Below are 16,913 nucleotides of genomic sequence, written 5' to 3' on the forward strand. Positions count from 1 at the left end.
AACTATGAGCAGCTAGACAGCATTTATTAACAATTTGGTTTTCGCAAGACTTTTGGGGGGAACATTCCAAATACGGATATTGTGAAGCAATGTTGGAAATGGCAAATGAATATTGACAAAAGTTACAAATTTCTGAATAATTTCAGTAAAATTAAACAAATAAGCCAACGTTATATTTGACCCACCTCCATAAATTATAATGAACGCAAATTCAGCTGGATGATTGGGCTATAATAAAAAAAAATCTGAAAATCGGGAGGTACCGTTCATGTATGGACAACTCTCTGCTAAAATATTTTGGTGGTAACCAATGAAGACTAAAAACAAAAAGCTGCTATTTTTGTTGGATCATGTGGCTAAAACCTTCAAAATTCCCATAATCGGAAGGTGCCTATTAAAACTAGAACTTATACCAACTACTCTCTGCAAGAACACTTTTTACCCCCAACGGAGACTAAATGCCAAATCCCAGCTACTTTGTTTGGATAATGTGGCTAAACCCTTCAAAATTCCCGAAATCGGGTCCTGTTTCAACCATTTTCTTCGGGAATATTTAATACCCACTTTCTACACAATGATAAAGATCGATCCTCCCAATGAACGAGAATGTCCAACACTATCCTTCTACAAAGTTTCGAAAGCGAGCGAGCTATGGAAGTAACGAAGGAGGATGCAAATCTGCCAAATAGGATTGCTTAGCAGGCTGACTGTATCAAAAGCTTTGATGCAAGTCAAGGTCAAATTCTTGCATTAGTGTTCTGTGACACGGACCGTTTTAGTTCAGATCTCTGCTAATATGTGTCGAAGTGGCATGCAGTGCTGCTTTTTCGGAATCCACCCGTGTTGACGATCCACAACTAAATAACGCGATCTAATACTAAGGCCTTAAGAATCTTCGTTGCTGGTGACAAAAGGGAGGTGAGCCTGTTTCATCTTTGGCTGAATTTTATCAACTAGGTCAAAGATGAGAAGATGATCGTAAATCTGCTTTAGCATCACCATTGAAATTTCGTCTGGGTTCAAGTGCTTTACAGATAACATCTGTAATATCAACCATCGTAAAAATCTGTGGTGGTTCTCACAAAGAACGCAGAACACTTCTCTACACCCGGTTGCTATCGTGGTGCACAATGAATTGTCAGCAACAATAAGCCGCGCACCTCTTTGGATCTGTCACAACCACGCCATTAAATATGACATATGTCCGACCATTTTTACAGAGTTGTATCCATCAAAATGAACAAGTACAAAGTAATGATTTCGTGAAATGAACGAACGGAGCCATATTCAGTTCACTTGTTTATATCGTTAATTTATATGATCTCCTTTGTTTAGTTCTTCTAGTTCTTCTAGTTCATATAGCTCATCTAGTTTATCAGGTCCTGTTCCAACAATTCTCTGGCAGAACATTTTATACCTCCAGCGAAAATTAAATTCCCACCATTTTGGTATGATAAAGCAGCTAAAAGCTTCCAAATTCCAAAAATCAGGAGTTACAGTTCTATGGGGGTGGTCCTGCATCAAACAATCTCTACAGGAATAATTTGTGCCCACAACGAAAACTGTATACCAAGTTTTAAATAATTCGGTTATATAATGTCGATAAAATCTTCAAAATAAAAAAAATCGGTAGGTATCCTTCAATGGAGGCTATATGAAAACGTGAACCTAATCCGACCGTTCTCTGTTTTATACCTCCACCGAAGACCAAACACAAAATGTCAGTTATATTGGTGGGATAATGCCGCGAAAAAACCTTATAAATGCCCAAATTCGGAAGGAATCGTTCTGTGGGGTCTATATCAAAACGTGGTTCAGCATCAAACATTCTCTACAGGAATATTTTGTACCCACAAAGAGTGCTAAATACCAAGTTTTAAATATTTCGGTTATATAATGTTGCTAAAATCTTTAAAATAACAAAAATCGGAGGTACCGTTCTGTGGGGGCTATACCAAAACATGGTCCTGTATCGACAATTCTCCTCTGGAATATTTTATACCTCCACCGAAGACCGAATTCCAAGCACGGTATTGGGATAATGAGGCTAGAACCTTCAAAATACCTAAAATCTGTAGGTACCGTTCAATGGGGGCTATATGAAAACGTGGACCGAAACCGAACGTTCTCCGCGGGAATGTTTTATACCTCCACCGAAGACCAAATATAAAATTCTGATTATATTGGTGGGATAATGTGGCAAAAAACCTTCAAAATGCCTAAATTTGGAAGGTACAGTGCTGTGGGGTCTATATTAAAACGTGGTCCTGCACCAAATATTCTCTACAGGAATATTTTGTACCCACAATGAAGACTAAATACCAAGTTTTAAATAATGCTAAAATCTTCGAAAAAGCGAAAAACGGAGGTACCGTTTTATTGGGGCTTTATCAAAACATGGTCCTGTACCGACCATTCTCCTCCAGAATTTTTAATACCTCCAACGAAGACCAAATTCCAGCCACTTTGGAGGGATAAACCTAAATTGATAGGTTTCAATACCAAACATCCTATGATTAATAGAAACTTCAGTACAAAAAAATAAAGCCCCATCTTAAATTTTACGAGTATATCTTGATGTGAATTGCCACAACAAACAGACGGACATACTTGTATCGACTTCGAATTATATCCGGATCAATAATGTTTATACCTAATATGGTCTCAGACGAATATTTCGATGAGTTACAAACAGAATGACAAAGTTAGTACACCCTTCATCTTCATATTCCTCGTGTGGAAGAACTCAGCAAGAAACAAATGTCATCAATGGTAGGACCTGACGCCATGAGCGGACAATCATTCGCAAACGTAATTATTCAATGCAGAAAGGAATTGGAGAAAGGTGAATGTTAATTAGTTCATATTACCCCATCTTGTGTAACTCCTTGCTTCACTCCACGGGGTATAGTCCTCGAGCAGCTTAGCATGGCAGACCGTATCAAAGTTGTTATTCATTACATTACTGTTCTGTGACACTGCCTGTTCTGGTTGAGAGCTCTTCTAATGTGTGTGTGGAAATGGCGTACAGTGCTATTGTGGTACTATGCTGCTTTCGTAACCCGTGTTGATGATCCACAACTGGCTATCGTGCTCTGATTGTGTTGATCAGTAACGCCTCAAGATTCTTGGCTATTGATGACAAAATTGATATCGACCTGTAAGATTCACCTTTGCTGACATCCTTACGTGGCCACTGTAGCGGAACCAACCTGTGGTTTCTAGGCTTCGGAAACAATTCGTATGGCTGACGATAAGTGGAGAATTTTGCTCAAATACCCGACTACTGGTCCTTCCACATCGCCGTTGAAATTCTGTCAGGTTCAATCTCTTCGGATGATTTTGACCCTCAGATAATAGTGGAACATTAATCAATGTAAACTGTGGTGTTTCCTTACCTACCCGAACACAAGAGGGATTTGGGCACATTACCACGTTGGCTCTCAAAGCTACAATTTGTGCTTTTTAATACTGCCTGTTCTAGTTGATCATATGTGTGGAATAAAGTGCAGTGCTGTTGTGGGTGCTTCCGGAATCTGCTTGAGGAATCTTCGCAACTGGTAACAAAACTGAGATCGGCATGTATGATTCACCTTTGCTGTCATCTCTTGCTGGATACAGTTGCGGGACTACCCTTACCATTTTCCAGGCTTCGCGAGTTGCAATAAATATACCACGCACCTCTTCGGATCCATAAAATATGACACAAGACCGATCATTCTTTTTAAAGTTGTGTCGTTTATGAACGAAATAGTTTAAAGAAACGATTCCGTGAAATGAACGAACGGAACCGTAACCAGATCAGGTCGTTTATATCGTTCATTTATCTCATCTCGTTCATATAGCACTTCTAGTTTATTAGTTGGAATGAAAGCTCACTGACCTAAAAGAACTATATTTATCTAGTTCTTTTAGGTCAGTGAGCTTTCATCCATCAAAATCAAAATGTGCAACACTATCCTATTACAAGCGTTCGATAGTAGGAGAAATATGGCAGTAACGAAAACACCTTTACCAGCATGGAAATCTGCAAAATAGGATTGCTTAGCAGGCTGACGGTATCAAAGGCTTTGTGAGGTCAAATTGTAGCATTACTGCTCTGTGACACGACCTGTTTTAGTTCAGATCTATCCTAATATGTGTCAAAATGACATGCGGTGATGTTTTTTTTTTGACAAAAGTGAGGTGAGCCTGTATGTTGCAGGTCAAAGATGAGTTGATGATTATGCAGCTGCTTTAGCATCACCATTGAAATTCCGTCTGGGTTCAAGAGCTTTAGATGATTTTCCGCCTCAGATAACATCTGTAAAATCAACCATTGTATAAGTCTGTGGTGGTTCTCACAAACAACGCATAACACTTCTCTACACCCGGTTGCTATCGGCAACAATAAGCTGCGCACCACTTCGGATCTGTCACAACCATGACGTTAAATATGGCAGATGTCCGATCATTTTTTAGAGAATTGTATGCATCAAAATTAACTAATTCAACACTTCTCTACGCCCGGTTGCTATCGGGGTACACAATAAATTGTCGGAAACAATAAGCCGCGCATATCTTCGGATCATGTTGATCTTTTTTTTTTTTTTTTGAGAGTTGTATCCATCAAAATGAACAAGTTCAACGTAACGATTTCGTGAAATGAACGAACGGAACCATATTCTGTTGACTCGTTTATATCGTTCATTTGTGTTATCTTTTGTTTAGTTCCTCTAATTCATATAGCTCATCTAGTTTATTAGGGTGAACGAGTGAATATAGTTCCTTCAGGACAGTAAAATGTTATATTGAATGAAAATCATCTAATAAACAAAATGACCAATGAACGAGCTTGCCCAACACTATAATTTTCCCCGAGGTTTGATAACGAACAAACCGTTCCGCACAATTTACTACCTCCTTCTCCAAAGTTGCAGCATTTCATTTGCTCTAGCTATTGGGTAATCCGGACGCATCTGTTGGGAAGTTAGGTTTTCTTTTAGGTGTTCCAATTCTCTGAGTTCTGTCCAATTGGTTGTTCCATTGTTAAGGGAAGTACCGATTTTAGAGATTATTAAGTAGGGTGGTTTATTAGTGGAGATAAGGTTAGACAGATGTTCGACCCAAGGAAAATGTCACTACATTTGTCCGACCCTATTTCGACGAGATAAAAATATGTAGGAATTTTTATTTGCAAAAAGTAATGGCCAGAGGTAGTGGTGTAAGATATCATAAGGTCGTCCCTGACTAACTAAAGTCGTTTCCTTTTATACCATAGAAAGTAGCCCGTACCTACGAATGAAATGTTTCAGGTCTATACATTGTAAGGTACTATAAATATACAACACCAAGCGGTGAGGGTATTATAAGTTGGGTTTGGTACAAAATACCTCTCATCTCCAAAATAATCTAAAACAATATTTCTGAGTTAGAACGGCGTCAAGGTCGGCCGGGCCGAACTTGTTATACCCTCCACCACGAGTTGTATTGCAGCAAAATTAGTTTCTTTACGTTTATGAAGAAGACTAAATACCAAGTTTCAGCAATTTCGGTAAAACAATGTGGCTAACCTTCAAAATACCGAAATTCGGGAGGTACCGACAAATTTCTGGCGGAAAAAAGACTAACTACCAAATTTCCGATATTTGCGTAAGATAATGTGCCTAAAACATTAAAAATACGGAAGAGGTACGCTTTTATGGGGGATATAGAAAGACGTGGACTTATACTGATAATTCTCTTCTGGAATATTTTATAACCTAATTGAAGACTAAAAAAACAATTTCATTCATTTAGGTGGGATATTGACGTCACGAAAATGACGAAAATAGGGAGGTACCGTTCTATGGGGTCAATATCGAAACCTGTACCTATACAAACGAATTTCAATCGGAAGGGTTTTTACTTCCAACGTAGACTGAATACCAAATTTCAGCCATTTCGGAGGGTTGTTGGGGCCACAAAGTTCAAAATACCAAAAATCGTGAGGTACCGTTCTATGGGGACTACATGAAGGCGTGGACCCGTGCCGACAAATTTCTGGGGGAAAGTTGTATACCCCCAACAAACACTAAATACCAAATTTCAGCCATTTTTGTTGAATATTGAGACCATAACCTTCAAAATACCGACACAGCAAAATTTGAAGTAAGGGGTTCCATACGATGACGTGGTTTCATGGCATCTTTTGCATTGGTTCTAACTAAGTCGTGAAAGAACCGATCTTTTCATTAACATTTGAACCAATGCAAAGGATGTCGTGAAAGATCCGATCTTTTCATCAGCATTTGAACCACTTTCATCGATCCAATAGACATGAATTTTTTGTCTATTTATACAAATTTTTCGATATCTATGTATATTATTTATTATTTACAATAGGCTTGATGTCGGAGACTCGAAATCACAACCAACGTTGTTCAAACTCTCGACGTAAGGATAATGTCATTGAAAAGTTTTGGTGAAAATGACATGCCAAAGCACTGGTGGAAATGACATGCCAAAGCATTGGTGAAAATTACATTTTAAAGCATTGGTGTAAATGACTTGCTTTGGATCCAAAAATGAATGGCATCTTTTGGCGTCCACGCTCATATAAAATTCATCGATGAAGATGCTAAAAAGATGACATACCAGATCACTTGCACCCATGATTGAATCACATCTTTGGCATCGAACATTTTGCTGGGGAATATTGGGAAGTACCGTTCTATGGGGGCTACATAAAAGCGTGGGCGTATACCGACAAAATTAGGTGGGAAAGTTGAATAACTCCAACAAAAACTAAATGTCAAATTTCAGCCATTTCGGTTGGTTATTGTGGCCACAGCCTTCAAAATACCGAAAATCGGGAGGTACCGTTCTATTGGGGCTATATTAAGGCGTGGACCTGTACGGACATATTTCTGGTGGAAAGTATTATACCCACAACGAAGACTATATACCAACATTCAGCCATTGCAGTGGAATATTGAGGCCAATGCCTTCAAAATACCGAAAATCGGGAGCTACCGTTCTATGGGGGCTATATGAACTCGTGGACCTGTACCGAGAAATTTCTGTGGGTAAGTTGTATACCCCCAACGAAGAACAAATAACACTTCGTTGTGATAATGAGTCTAAAGTCTTCAAAATACCGAAAATCGAGTGGTACCGTTCTATGGGAGCTATATCAAAACGTGGACCGATATAGCCCATTTGCAATACCAAACTTCCTAGGAGTAGTAGAAACTTCTATACCAAATTACAAAGCTCTATCTTCAAAATTGCGAGCTATATCTTGATAACCACAGACGGACGGACGGACATGGTTATATCGACTTAGAATTTTACCCTGATCAAGAATATATATATTTTATAGGGCCTCCGATGAATAGTTCGATGTGTTAAAAACGGAATGAAAAATTTAATTATACCCTCCATAATATGGTGGAGGGTATACAAAATCACCAAGCCATAATTCAAAAGTTCGCGGATCCGTCCTTCAGGATTCTTAATATATCCACAAGGACTTTCGTCCTCAAAAGAAATAATCCACAAAAGAACTAATCCACCTAGACCATGAGCACAATTTTGTTGTATAGTGTTTCCTATAACATGTGTTAGGTTCTTAGTAGAGACGTCAGGGTGATCAAGATCCACTTGAATATACCCACCGAGGACTTTTATCCTCAAAGAGAATAATCCACCCCAGACCATGAGCACAATTTTTTGTAAGATCCACTTTAAATGAAAAAGGATCGAAATATGTCTTACTATGTCTACGGGGTGAACGATGAAGTCAGTTATGCCTAGCCATGATTTGATTAGGGAGTTGAATAGGACCAAAATGTGCCTGGGAGGCAAGAAGTTCAACCCAACGTAGCATGACATTCTTCAGCTTCAGAAATCTATCAGCGTAATATATTTAATAGGGATAGGTAAGTCGACTTTCGGTTAATCGATTAATCGATTTTTTGTAGTCAAAAATTCAAAAATCGTGGTCGACTTTTGTCTGGAAGGAAAATCGCATAATCGATTATCTTGTGATCTATTTTCGAGTTTGACCATAGATTGTTGACTTGTTGAAAAGTCGATTATAATCGATTTTCTGCGGTTATGAAAAAGTCGAAAGTCGAGTTTTAAGACAACTGAAATAATCGGAAGACCAAAAAATCTCATTTTTAGATTTAGACCATAATCGAATAGTCGAAAAATCGATTATTGCTTTCCATTACCTATCCCTAATATTTAACATGTGATACTGAGATAGTTATATTATATGATTTTTTTTAAATCTACCTATTAACTTATTGTTTTAACAATACCATGTTACCAGAAGTAATTATTTTTTGGCCACTAAAAGTCGACGAATAAGTAGTTACGTCTTTTAGTAGCCAAACAAACTATTTATTTGTCGATTTTAAGTGGCCAAAATATAACTACTTATTTCTGTAGACATATAACATAAATAATGGGTTAGTAGGTCGATTTGTAATGAGTTTTCGTTTTAACATTATTATAGTGTTATCAATAACGTTTAAGTCCCATTTCTACATTGCTTTGAGTTTCAGAAATTTTATAATTTAAAACAAATCCCCTTAAAGGACTAAATATTTATCTTCTGCTCTCAACTTTTCAAAAATGCAAAACGGACAAAGTGGTACATATGAATATTCTGACTTTGTTTATTTGTCAATTCAGGTCTTGTTGAATGATGTGTGTTTGTTTGTGGCACATTGTCTATGACAATGTCTTTGTATTGTACTTTGCTGCAGCTGGATCATCCTCCTGTTATCTTAACTGATTGAACTCATTCATTTATAAACTCTTTTGTAATGCTTTTTGTTCTTTTTTTCATGTTTGTTTTTTCTCTTGGTGTCCGTTTTTGGAAATACTGCACAAAACAACTTCCAACATTGATTACTATGGTGTTCATCCTGCTGCTGCTTGCTGTTGATGATGATGACTACGCCAAATGATTGCTCATATACAACAACTACCAAATATCTCTACGCTACCACTATTTCTACTTTGACAACGTCTGTTTGACGTTGGCTGGCTGGCCATTGTGATTGGGTCTCATTAGAGTACCTGTCATACAGCATTGGATACATGCCGTGAAGATCCGTCCTGTGCTTCATCACTGCAACCAATGCTGCAGCATTGTGAGATGCATCGCTGTAATCGTAATGCATGCATGACTTCATTGCAGGCCTTCTACAAAGGACCGCACGAGGACTTAAATTTAGATGTGGCCTTTTGTCTATGCAAGTAAGTTGAAGTTTTGTTGTTTCTGTTGTGTGTGTGTTTGGATTGGTAAATACAAGTCAAATGAAGAAAACACATTTTTACACACACCTTCTCAATATTTGAGAACAATTATTTGAGTTTTATACACGAACAGAAAAATATAGTTGGAAGAGCAAAAATAGTGAGAACAAATTGACTTTTTTTGCTTTGAAGTGTTTTTTTGCTTTGAAGTGTTTGTGTGTATTTTTCATTGGCCCATGTTGCTTGTCCTTCTAATTTCTTTTATTTCACCATCCAACAGGAAAACTTCAAATCGTCATGACAGTTGTATGATTGCTCAGGAAAAACTACATCCGGTTTGTGCCCAAAGACCACCTGATAACAATAATCAACAAAGTTATACACCACCGCCATCATGTCACGCTGTGGCCGAAGCCTGCAAAGAAGATCGTGAATGTCGGTAAGTTCAAGTAGAAAAGAAAAATATATAAAAAATATAAATATAATAATAATTGTTCCACAAACATCCCATACGGGACAAGGGAGACTTCTTCTTCTGCCTTCATTTATATAATTGGTATAGATTTAAAGCTCAGATGGTCTTCTTTTACATTATCCACTTTTACTGAAATACATCAAATCGGAATTGGGAAATTGGGGAAATTGGGATGGCTTAGTGTTTTTGTGACATCTCCGACAATTGGCCTTCATTACCCTTGGGTCGGACTATCTCTTAAAATAATCTCCACACGGATGAAAAAACGCCTCTCTAAAATATGTCCCAAATATATTTTGCAGAAAACATATATTTTTTTGCTATCAGTCCGAAACATAACAAATTTTTGGGTGCAAAAAAATTATATGTTTGGGTGCAAACAAATACAAAGCCAAAAGCCACAAAAAACAAACACATGCACCTGTGGGAGCTTTCTGAGAGCAAGGGATCGTAAATTTCAATGTGAAACACATTGAAATGTATGCTCACTTGGTCTCAGTAAGCGGTCACTGGCTATATAACATACATATACACACATTTATAAATGGTGGTGGTTTTTTGAAAGGCATATAAAAAGCAAAAGCAACAGCAGACACATAGGTACATAAAAAATTCCAAAGAAATACATAACAGAATTTAATAAAAGAAAAACTGAATGAAATAATTTATAAAAAGTCATGTCACAGCTAAGTATTATGCAATGGAAGAACTTTCAAACTTGTCTGAATGCAACCCTAAAGACTACAACAGGGTATCTACTCACGTCTGAGCCAGAGCGCTATATTTTTGCTCCCGAGTATGATTTTTCCGTAGACAGGTCAAGTTCGAAAATGAGCTATATCGGCACATGTTTTGGTATAGCCCTCCTATAACGGTACCTCCCGATGTTCGGTATTTTGAGGGTTTTAGATACACTTTTTGATTGAAGTACCAGTCATTTGATTGTGAGGTTCTCTACAGTCATGGAAATCCTGCACCAACAAATTTCGACTTAGGTATTTTGGAGATTTAACAACTTTTTTTTGACCGAACTACCTGTTATGTGACATTTGAGGTCGGCCGGGCAGAGCCTTACACTTTTTATACCCACCACCATAATTTGGAGGGTATAATTAAATTTGTCATTCCGACCTCGGAGACCCTATAAAGTATATATATTCTTGATCAGGGTAAAATTCTAAGTCGATACAACTATGTCTGCCCGTCCGTCTGCTGAAATCAAGATAGAGCTCGCATTTTTTAAGATAGAGCTTTGTAATTTGGTATAGAAGTTTCTATTACTCCTAGGATGTTTAGTATTGCAAATGGACTATATCGGTCCACGTTTTGATATAACCCCATTGAACGATACCACCCGATTTTCGGTATTTTGAAGGTCTTAGCCCCATTATCTCACCAAAATGGCTGAAATTTGGTACTTAGTCTTCGTTGGGGATACAAAACTTTCCCCCCTGTAATGTGTCAGTATAAGTCCACGCCTTAGTATAGCCCCGATAGAACGGTACCTCGCAATTTTCTGTATTTTGAAGGTTGTGGCCACAATAATCCACAGAAATGGCAGAAATTTGGTATTTGGTCTTCATTTGGGGCATTAAACGTTTCATATGAAATTTGTCGTTATAGGTCCACGCCTTCAAATAGCCTACATAGATTTTCCCGATTTTCGGTGTTTTGAAGGTATTCCTCAGTATTCCTCAAAAATAGCTGAAATTCGGTATGTAGTCTTCGTTGTGGGTATAAAACTTTCCCCCAGAAACTTGTCGGTACAGGTCAACGCCATAGTATAGCCCCCATTGAACGGTACCTCCCTATTTTCAGTATTTTGAAGATTTTTGGTATTTGGTCTTCATTTGGGTTACTAAACGCTTCATATGAAATTTGTCGGTATAGGTCAACGCACTAGCATAGCCCCCATATAAGGGTACCTCTCTATTTCCGGTATTTTGAAGGTTTTACCTCATAATTACACCGAAATTGCTGAAAATTGGTACTTAGTCTTCGTTGGGAGTATAACACTTTCTCCCAGAAATTAGTCGGTATAGGTCCACGCATTCATATACCCAGCAAAAATCCTCATTACAAACCTCCTTTCCCACCCATTATTTTAACAAGGGCATGTCGCGCGAAATATCTGGTTATTTTGTAACCACTGAACAAAGTAGATGGTAACCACTGAAATAAGTAGATACTGAGTAGATTCTGACTACTTATGTCAGTGGTTACAAAATAACCAGATATTTCGCGCGTCATGCCCTTGTTAAAATAATGGGTGGGAAAGGAGGTTTGTAATGAGGATTTTTGCTGGGTAGCACCCATAGAACGGTACATCCCGATTTCTGTATTTTGAAGGCTGTGGCCACAGCAACCCACTGAAATGGCTGAAATTTGGTATTTAGTTTTTGCTGTAAAAGCCTTTCTGACCGATATTCGTCGGTATAGGTCCACGTTTCGATATAGCCCCCATAGAACGTTACCTCCCAATTTTCGTAATTCTGAAGGTCGTGACGTCAATATCCCACCGAAAGACTGAAATTTGTTATTAAGTCTTCCATGGAGTTATAAAATATTGCAGAAGAGAATTATCAGTGTAGGTCCACGGGTTCCTATATCCCCCATAGAAGCGTACCTCTTGATTTTCGTTATTCTTTGTGTCTAAAAACTTTCCGTCAGAAATTTGTAGGTATAGATCGACGTTTTGAACGGTACCCCCGAATTTCGGTATTTTGAAGGTTGACCACATTGTTTTGCCGAACTTGCTGAAATTTGACATTTAGTCTTCTTCATAAACGAAAGGAAACTAATTGTTCCATTTTACTTCAATACAACTCGTGGTGGAGGGTATAACAAGTTCGGCTTGGGCGAACTTAACGCCGTTCTTACTTGTTTTACTTGTTTTATTTATTCTTATTGACATCAAGATTTAATCCCAGTCATGTATTAAAAAAAGCACACACACAGACTGCCAAACATCCTGTTTAGCAGGATGTGTTTATCTTATTGTATCCTTACGCTACTTAGGATTTAAGTTATTTAGTTGTTTACTATAAATGTGGCAGGAAAGTCACCTTATCCTGCATCTGCTCCTTTTACTACTTCTACAAGGGTGATTCACTTAAAAGGCAATTAATTTCACAGCCACGTACTTTGCGGTCGTTTAAAGTTAAGTTTTAGTTAAATACATAATGACACAATAATGCCGTAAACAAGGATAAATCCTTCACTTCAGTCAACTTGCAACACACGCATACACATATTATGTTCTACCTCTTGGGAAAAATCACAACTTGCAACTACTCCACTTATTGCAACAGCAATCTCAGTCTTTTTCCCATATCCAGCCGAAGCCAAAGCAACATGACTAACTGTTTTAAGTTAAATTATTTAATAGCTAAACAAGAGTGTCTCTTGAGTTGTTTTTGCTATTTTTGTTGTTGTTGTCGCTAGTAAACGATATAAAATGAAGAACATCTCTAAATCATGTAAAACTAATTTAAGCTTTTGGTTTTAGTACCAGACATAGGAAGGAAGGCTTTGGCGCCATGATGGTAATACTTTATTTGCACCACGTTTTACAAAAGTTGTTATTGTTGTAGTTTGTTGAATGAATGTGATTTTAATTTTAACCTCCTGTCAATATCGAAATAAAAGTGTTCAGTAACGGCGCCCCCACTAAATTGTGCACCGTTTAACTTGCTAAGATGTGTTTACGACACTTTTGAGTTTTCAAGTAGTAAATTGATGTTGCTTTGTAGTTGTTGTTTTATTTTCCATGCTCTTCATGAATATTGACAAGTGAACAGCAGCGTATTGAAACATAGAATGCTCCGTATCTGGCGATATTAAAAAGGGTTGGCGAATATGAAATAAAGTGTAACTAATGGCATTGGTGCAGACTCCTCCTCCTCCTGTAGAGAAGAATAATTATTCCTCTTTTCATGCAAGATATTTTAATTGTGTACATTAGGGTTATGATTTTTCGATATTTTTTCTTCAAAATTATTTCATGTAGCACTAAAGTAATGTTTATTCCATTGAATTATAAAAAAAATATTTTTTTTTTTTGAAAAAATGTATGAAAAAAGATCAAAAATGATTTCCTATTGCGCGATTGAATAAGCTAAAGTCTACTAACTAAATAAGCTAAAGTCTATTAACTAAAATAACGTTTATTCTATTCAAATATTGAAAAAAGTCATGCACAAGCCATTTCGATTTTTTTAGATTATATCTTTGAAAAACGCGTTTTCGACATTTTTATGATTCTCAGGTTTAAAGAAAATTGGTGAGAAACAAATCTTTTGAACGTTTTTATCATAGAAGACATTCCTTGTGCTAGTAGAAAAACGTTTAAATGGTCTTCATCTATAAATCTATATATGTACGTGATGTGGTGCTAATATATCCCAGCAAAAAAAAATCTCACAAAATAATGGATTGTTATAGTACTTTTTGGTAGTCGTAACTACTTACAAAACCCCTACTAACCCCTTGTTTTAACTAGGGCATGTCGCACTGAATAACTAGTTATTATACGACCACTAGAATAACTAGTTATAGAAGTTGAAAACGAAGCTAAATAAAAAATAATTTAAAAAAGACAAGTAAGAAAAGCGTTAAGTTCGGCCAGGCCGAACTTTTTATACCCTCCACCACGAACTGTGTAGAAGTGAATAGGAACAATTAGTTTTATTTCGTTTATGAAAGTACTAAACTCTTCCTTTTATTGCATGAGGAGTACATATATCTCAACTGATAATACTCCCTTCAAAAATTGTACAAAACCGATTAGACCTAGACGTGGATATTCTGGATTTGGATAGTTAACAACATTGGGAGCACCGTTCTATGGAGGCTGTATAAAATGTTAACCTGTACCGATAAATTTCTGGAGGAAAGTTGCGTAGCTCCAGCGAAGACTCAATACCAAATTTCAGTTATTCCCATTGAATATTGTGGCTAAAACTTTCAAAAATACCGAAAATTGGGAGGGATCTTTCTATGGGGGGTATATAAAACCATGGAACAATACCGGAAATTTTCAGGTTGGAAGTTTTATACCACCAACGGAGATTAAATATTAAATTTCATCCGTTTCGATGGGATATTGATGATAAAATCGCGAAAATCGGGAAGTACGCTTCTTTGGGGGTTATTTGAAGAAAAGGGCTTATACTGATAATTCTCTTCTGCAATATTTTACACACCCATGGCAATTTAAATACTAAATTTTAGTCATATCGGTGGTATATTGAGGCCATAACTTTCAAAATACCGTAAATCAGAAGGTACGGTCCTATGGGGGTATTTGAGAACGTCGGCCTATACCGGCACATTTCGGCTGGAATGTTTCATACTGAAATTTCATACTTAATACCAAATATCAGCTATTTTGGTGGAGAACGAGCTATATGTAGAAAATCGGGAGGTTCCGTTCTATGGGAAGACATGGGCCTATACCGACAAATTTTAGGTGGAAAGTTTTATACCCTCAACGAAGACTAAGTACCATCTTGCAGCCATTGCCGTGTTATAATGAGGCTTAAACCTTCTATATAGCGAAAATTGTGATATACCGTTCTATGGGGGTACCCCCCAAAACATGCACGTATACCGACAAATTTTTGAGGGAAATTTTTGTAGCCCAGAAAAAGACTAAATACCAAATTGCAGCTACTTCGGTGAAATAATGAGGCGGTGCCGTTGTATGTACCAAATTTTAGCCATTTCGGTGTTATAATGAGGCTATACCCTTCAAAACACCGAAAATTAGGATGTACCGTTCCATGGTGTGTACATTACAGCGTGGACCGATACAGATAAATTTCTGGGAGAAAGTTTTGCATCCCGAAAGAGGACGAAATATCAAATTTCAGGCATTTTGGTAGTATAATATAGCTAAAACCTTCAAAAATACCGAAAATTGGGAGATATCGTCCTATGGGAACTATATGAGGGCGTGTGACCTATACCGACAAATTTCATATGGAATGTTTTATACCCCAAATGAAGACTAACCACCAAATTTTAGCCTTTCGGTGGAATATTAAGGCCACAACCTTCAAAATACCGAAAATCGGGAGGTACCGTCCTATGGGGGCTATATGAAGGCGTGGATCTATACCTACAAATTTCCGGGGGAAAGTTTTGTATCAACAACGAAGACTAAATACCAAATTTTAGGCATTTCGCTGCTATAATGAGGCTAAAACCTTCAAAATACCGAAAATCGGGAGATATCGTCCTATGGGGTCTATAACAAAACCTGGACCTATATAAACAGTTTATAGTAGAAGTATTTCTTAGCCTCTGGAAACACAAAATACAAACTTACCACCGATTCTGTGGTCAAATGGGACTAATACATTCAAAATATCTTTAAATAACGCGTACTATATATGGGGCGTTATATGGGGGCTATACCAAAACGTGGACCTATGTAAACATGTTATGGGAGATATGTTTCATAGCCTCTCGAAATGCAAAATGCAAAGTTACATCCGATTCTGTGGTCAAATGAGACTAATACATTCAAAATATCTTAAAATGACGCGTACTATATATGGGGCCTTATATGGGGGCTATACCAAAACGTGGACCTATATAAACAAAGTTTAATATAAATATTTTTTAGCCTCTGGAGACACAAAATACCAAATTGCAACCAATTCGGGGGGTCAAATGGGACAAATATCTTAACATTTCCTTAAAACGACGACGCGTCACGCGTCACTTTGTATGGGAGCTATACGAAAACGTGGACCTACATAGCCCGCTTTCAATACCAAAAGTCCTACATACATATAATAGATTTTACCAAAATTTCATCCACCTACTTCAATCCGTTCGGACGCTAGAGTGATTTCCACAGACGGACGGACATGGCTATATCGATGTAGAATTGCCCGCTGATCAATAATATATATAGTTTGCGGGGTCTACAACGATTATTTCGAGTAGTTACAAACGGAGTGACAAACTTAATATACCCCCCATTCTATGGTGGAGGGTATAAAAAAAGAAGTAACAGTGTTTTATTTATAAATGTACTGAAAAGTAGAAAATAATTTTTCGCTTAGCTTCAATATGTATATTCTTCTTCATGATGAATTCTCTCAAATAAACCGCTTGCCATGAAAATGAAGATAAAAATCCTTAAAACACTTGAAACCGGGTGGTACCGCTATATGGGGATTATAACAAAACG

General features: G+C 37.3%; 1 protein-coding gene across 2 annotated transcripts in view; it reads left to right on the forward strand.

Annotated features, from left to right (window-relative positions):
- The window catches only part of Gfrl (Glial cell line-derived neurotrophic family receptor-like), a 618,264-nt gene that overhangs the window by 533,821 nt on the left and 67,530 nt on the right, over nucleotides 1-16,913 (forward strand). For both annotated transcript variants that reach the window (XM_073959142.1, XM_073959143.1), the window contains 2 exons: nucleotides 9,050-9,234; nucleotides 9,515-9,673. In XM_073959142.1, the coding sequence (XP_073815243.1) occupies nucleotides 9,050-9,234; nucleotides 9,515-9,673 (344 nt within the window). The remainder of the gene's footprint in view (nucleotides 1-9,049; nucleotides 9,235-9,514; nucleotides 9,674-16,913) is intronic.

Source organism: Musca autumnalis, unplaced genomic scaffold (genome assembly GCF_047663935.1).
Source record: "Musca autumnalis isolate F117 unplaced genomic scaffold, ASM4766393v1 scaffold_1, whole genome shotgun sequence".
NCBI lineage: Eukaryota > Metazoa > Arthropoda > Insecta > Diptera > Muscidae > Musca > Musca autumnalis.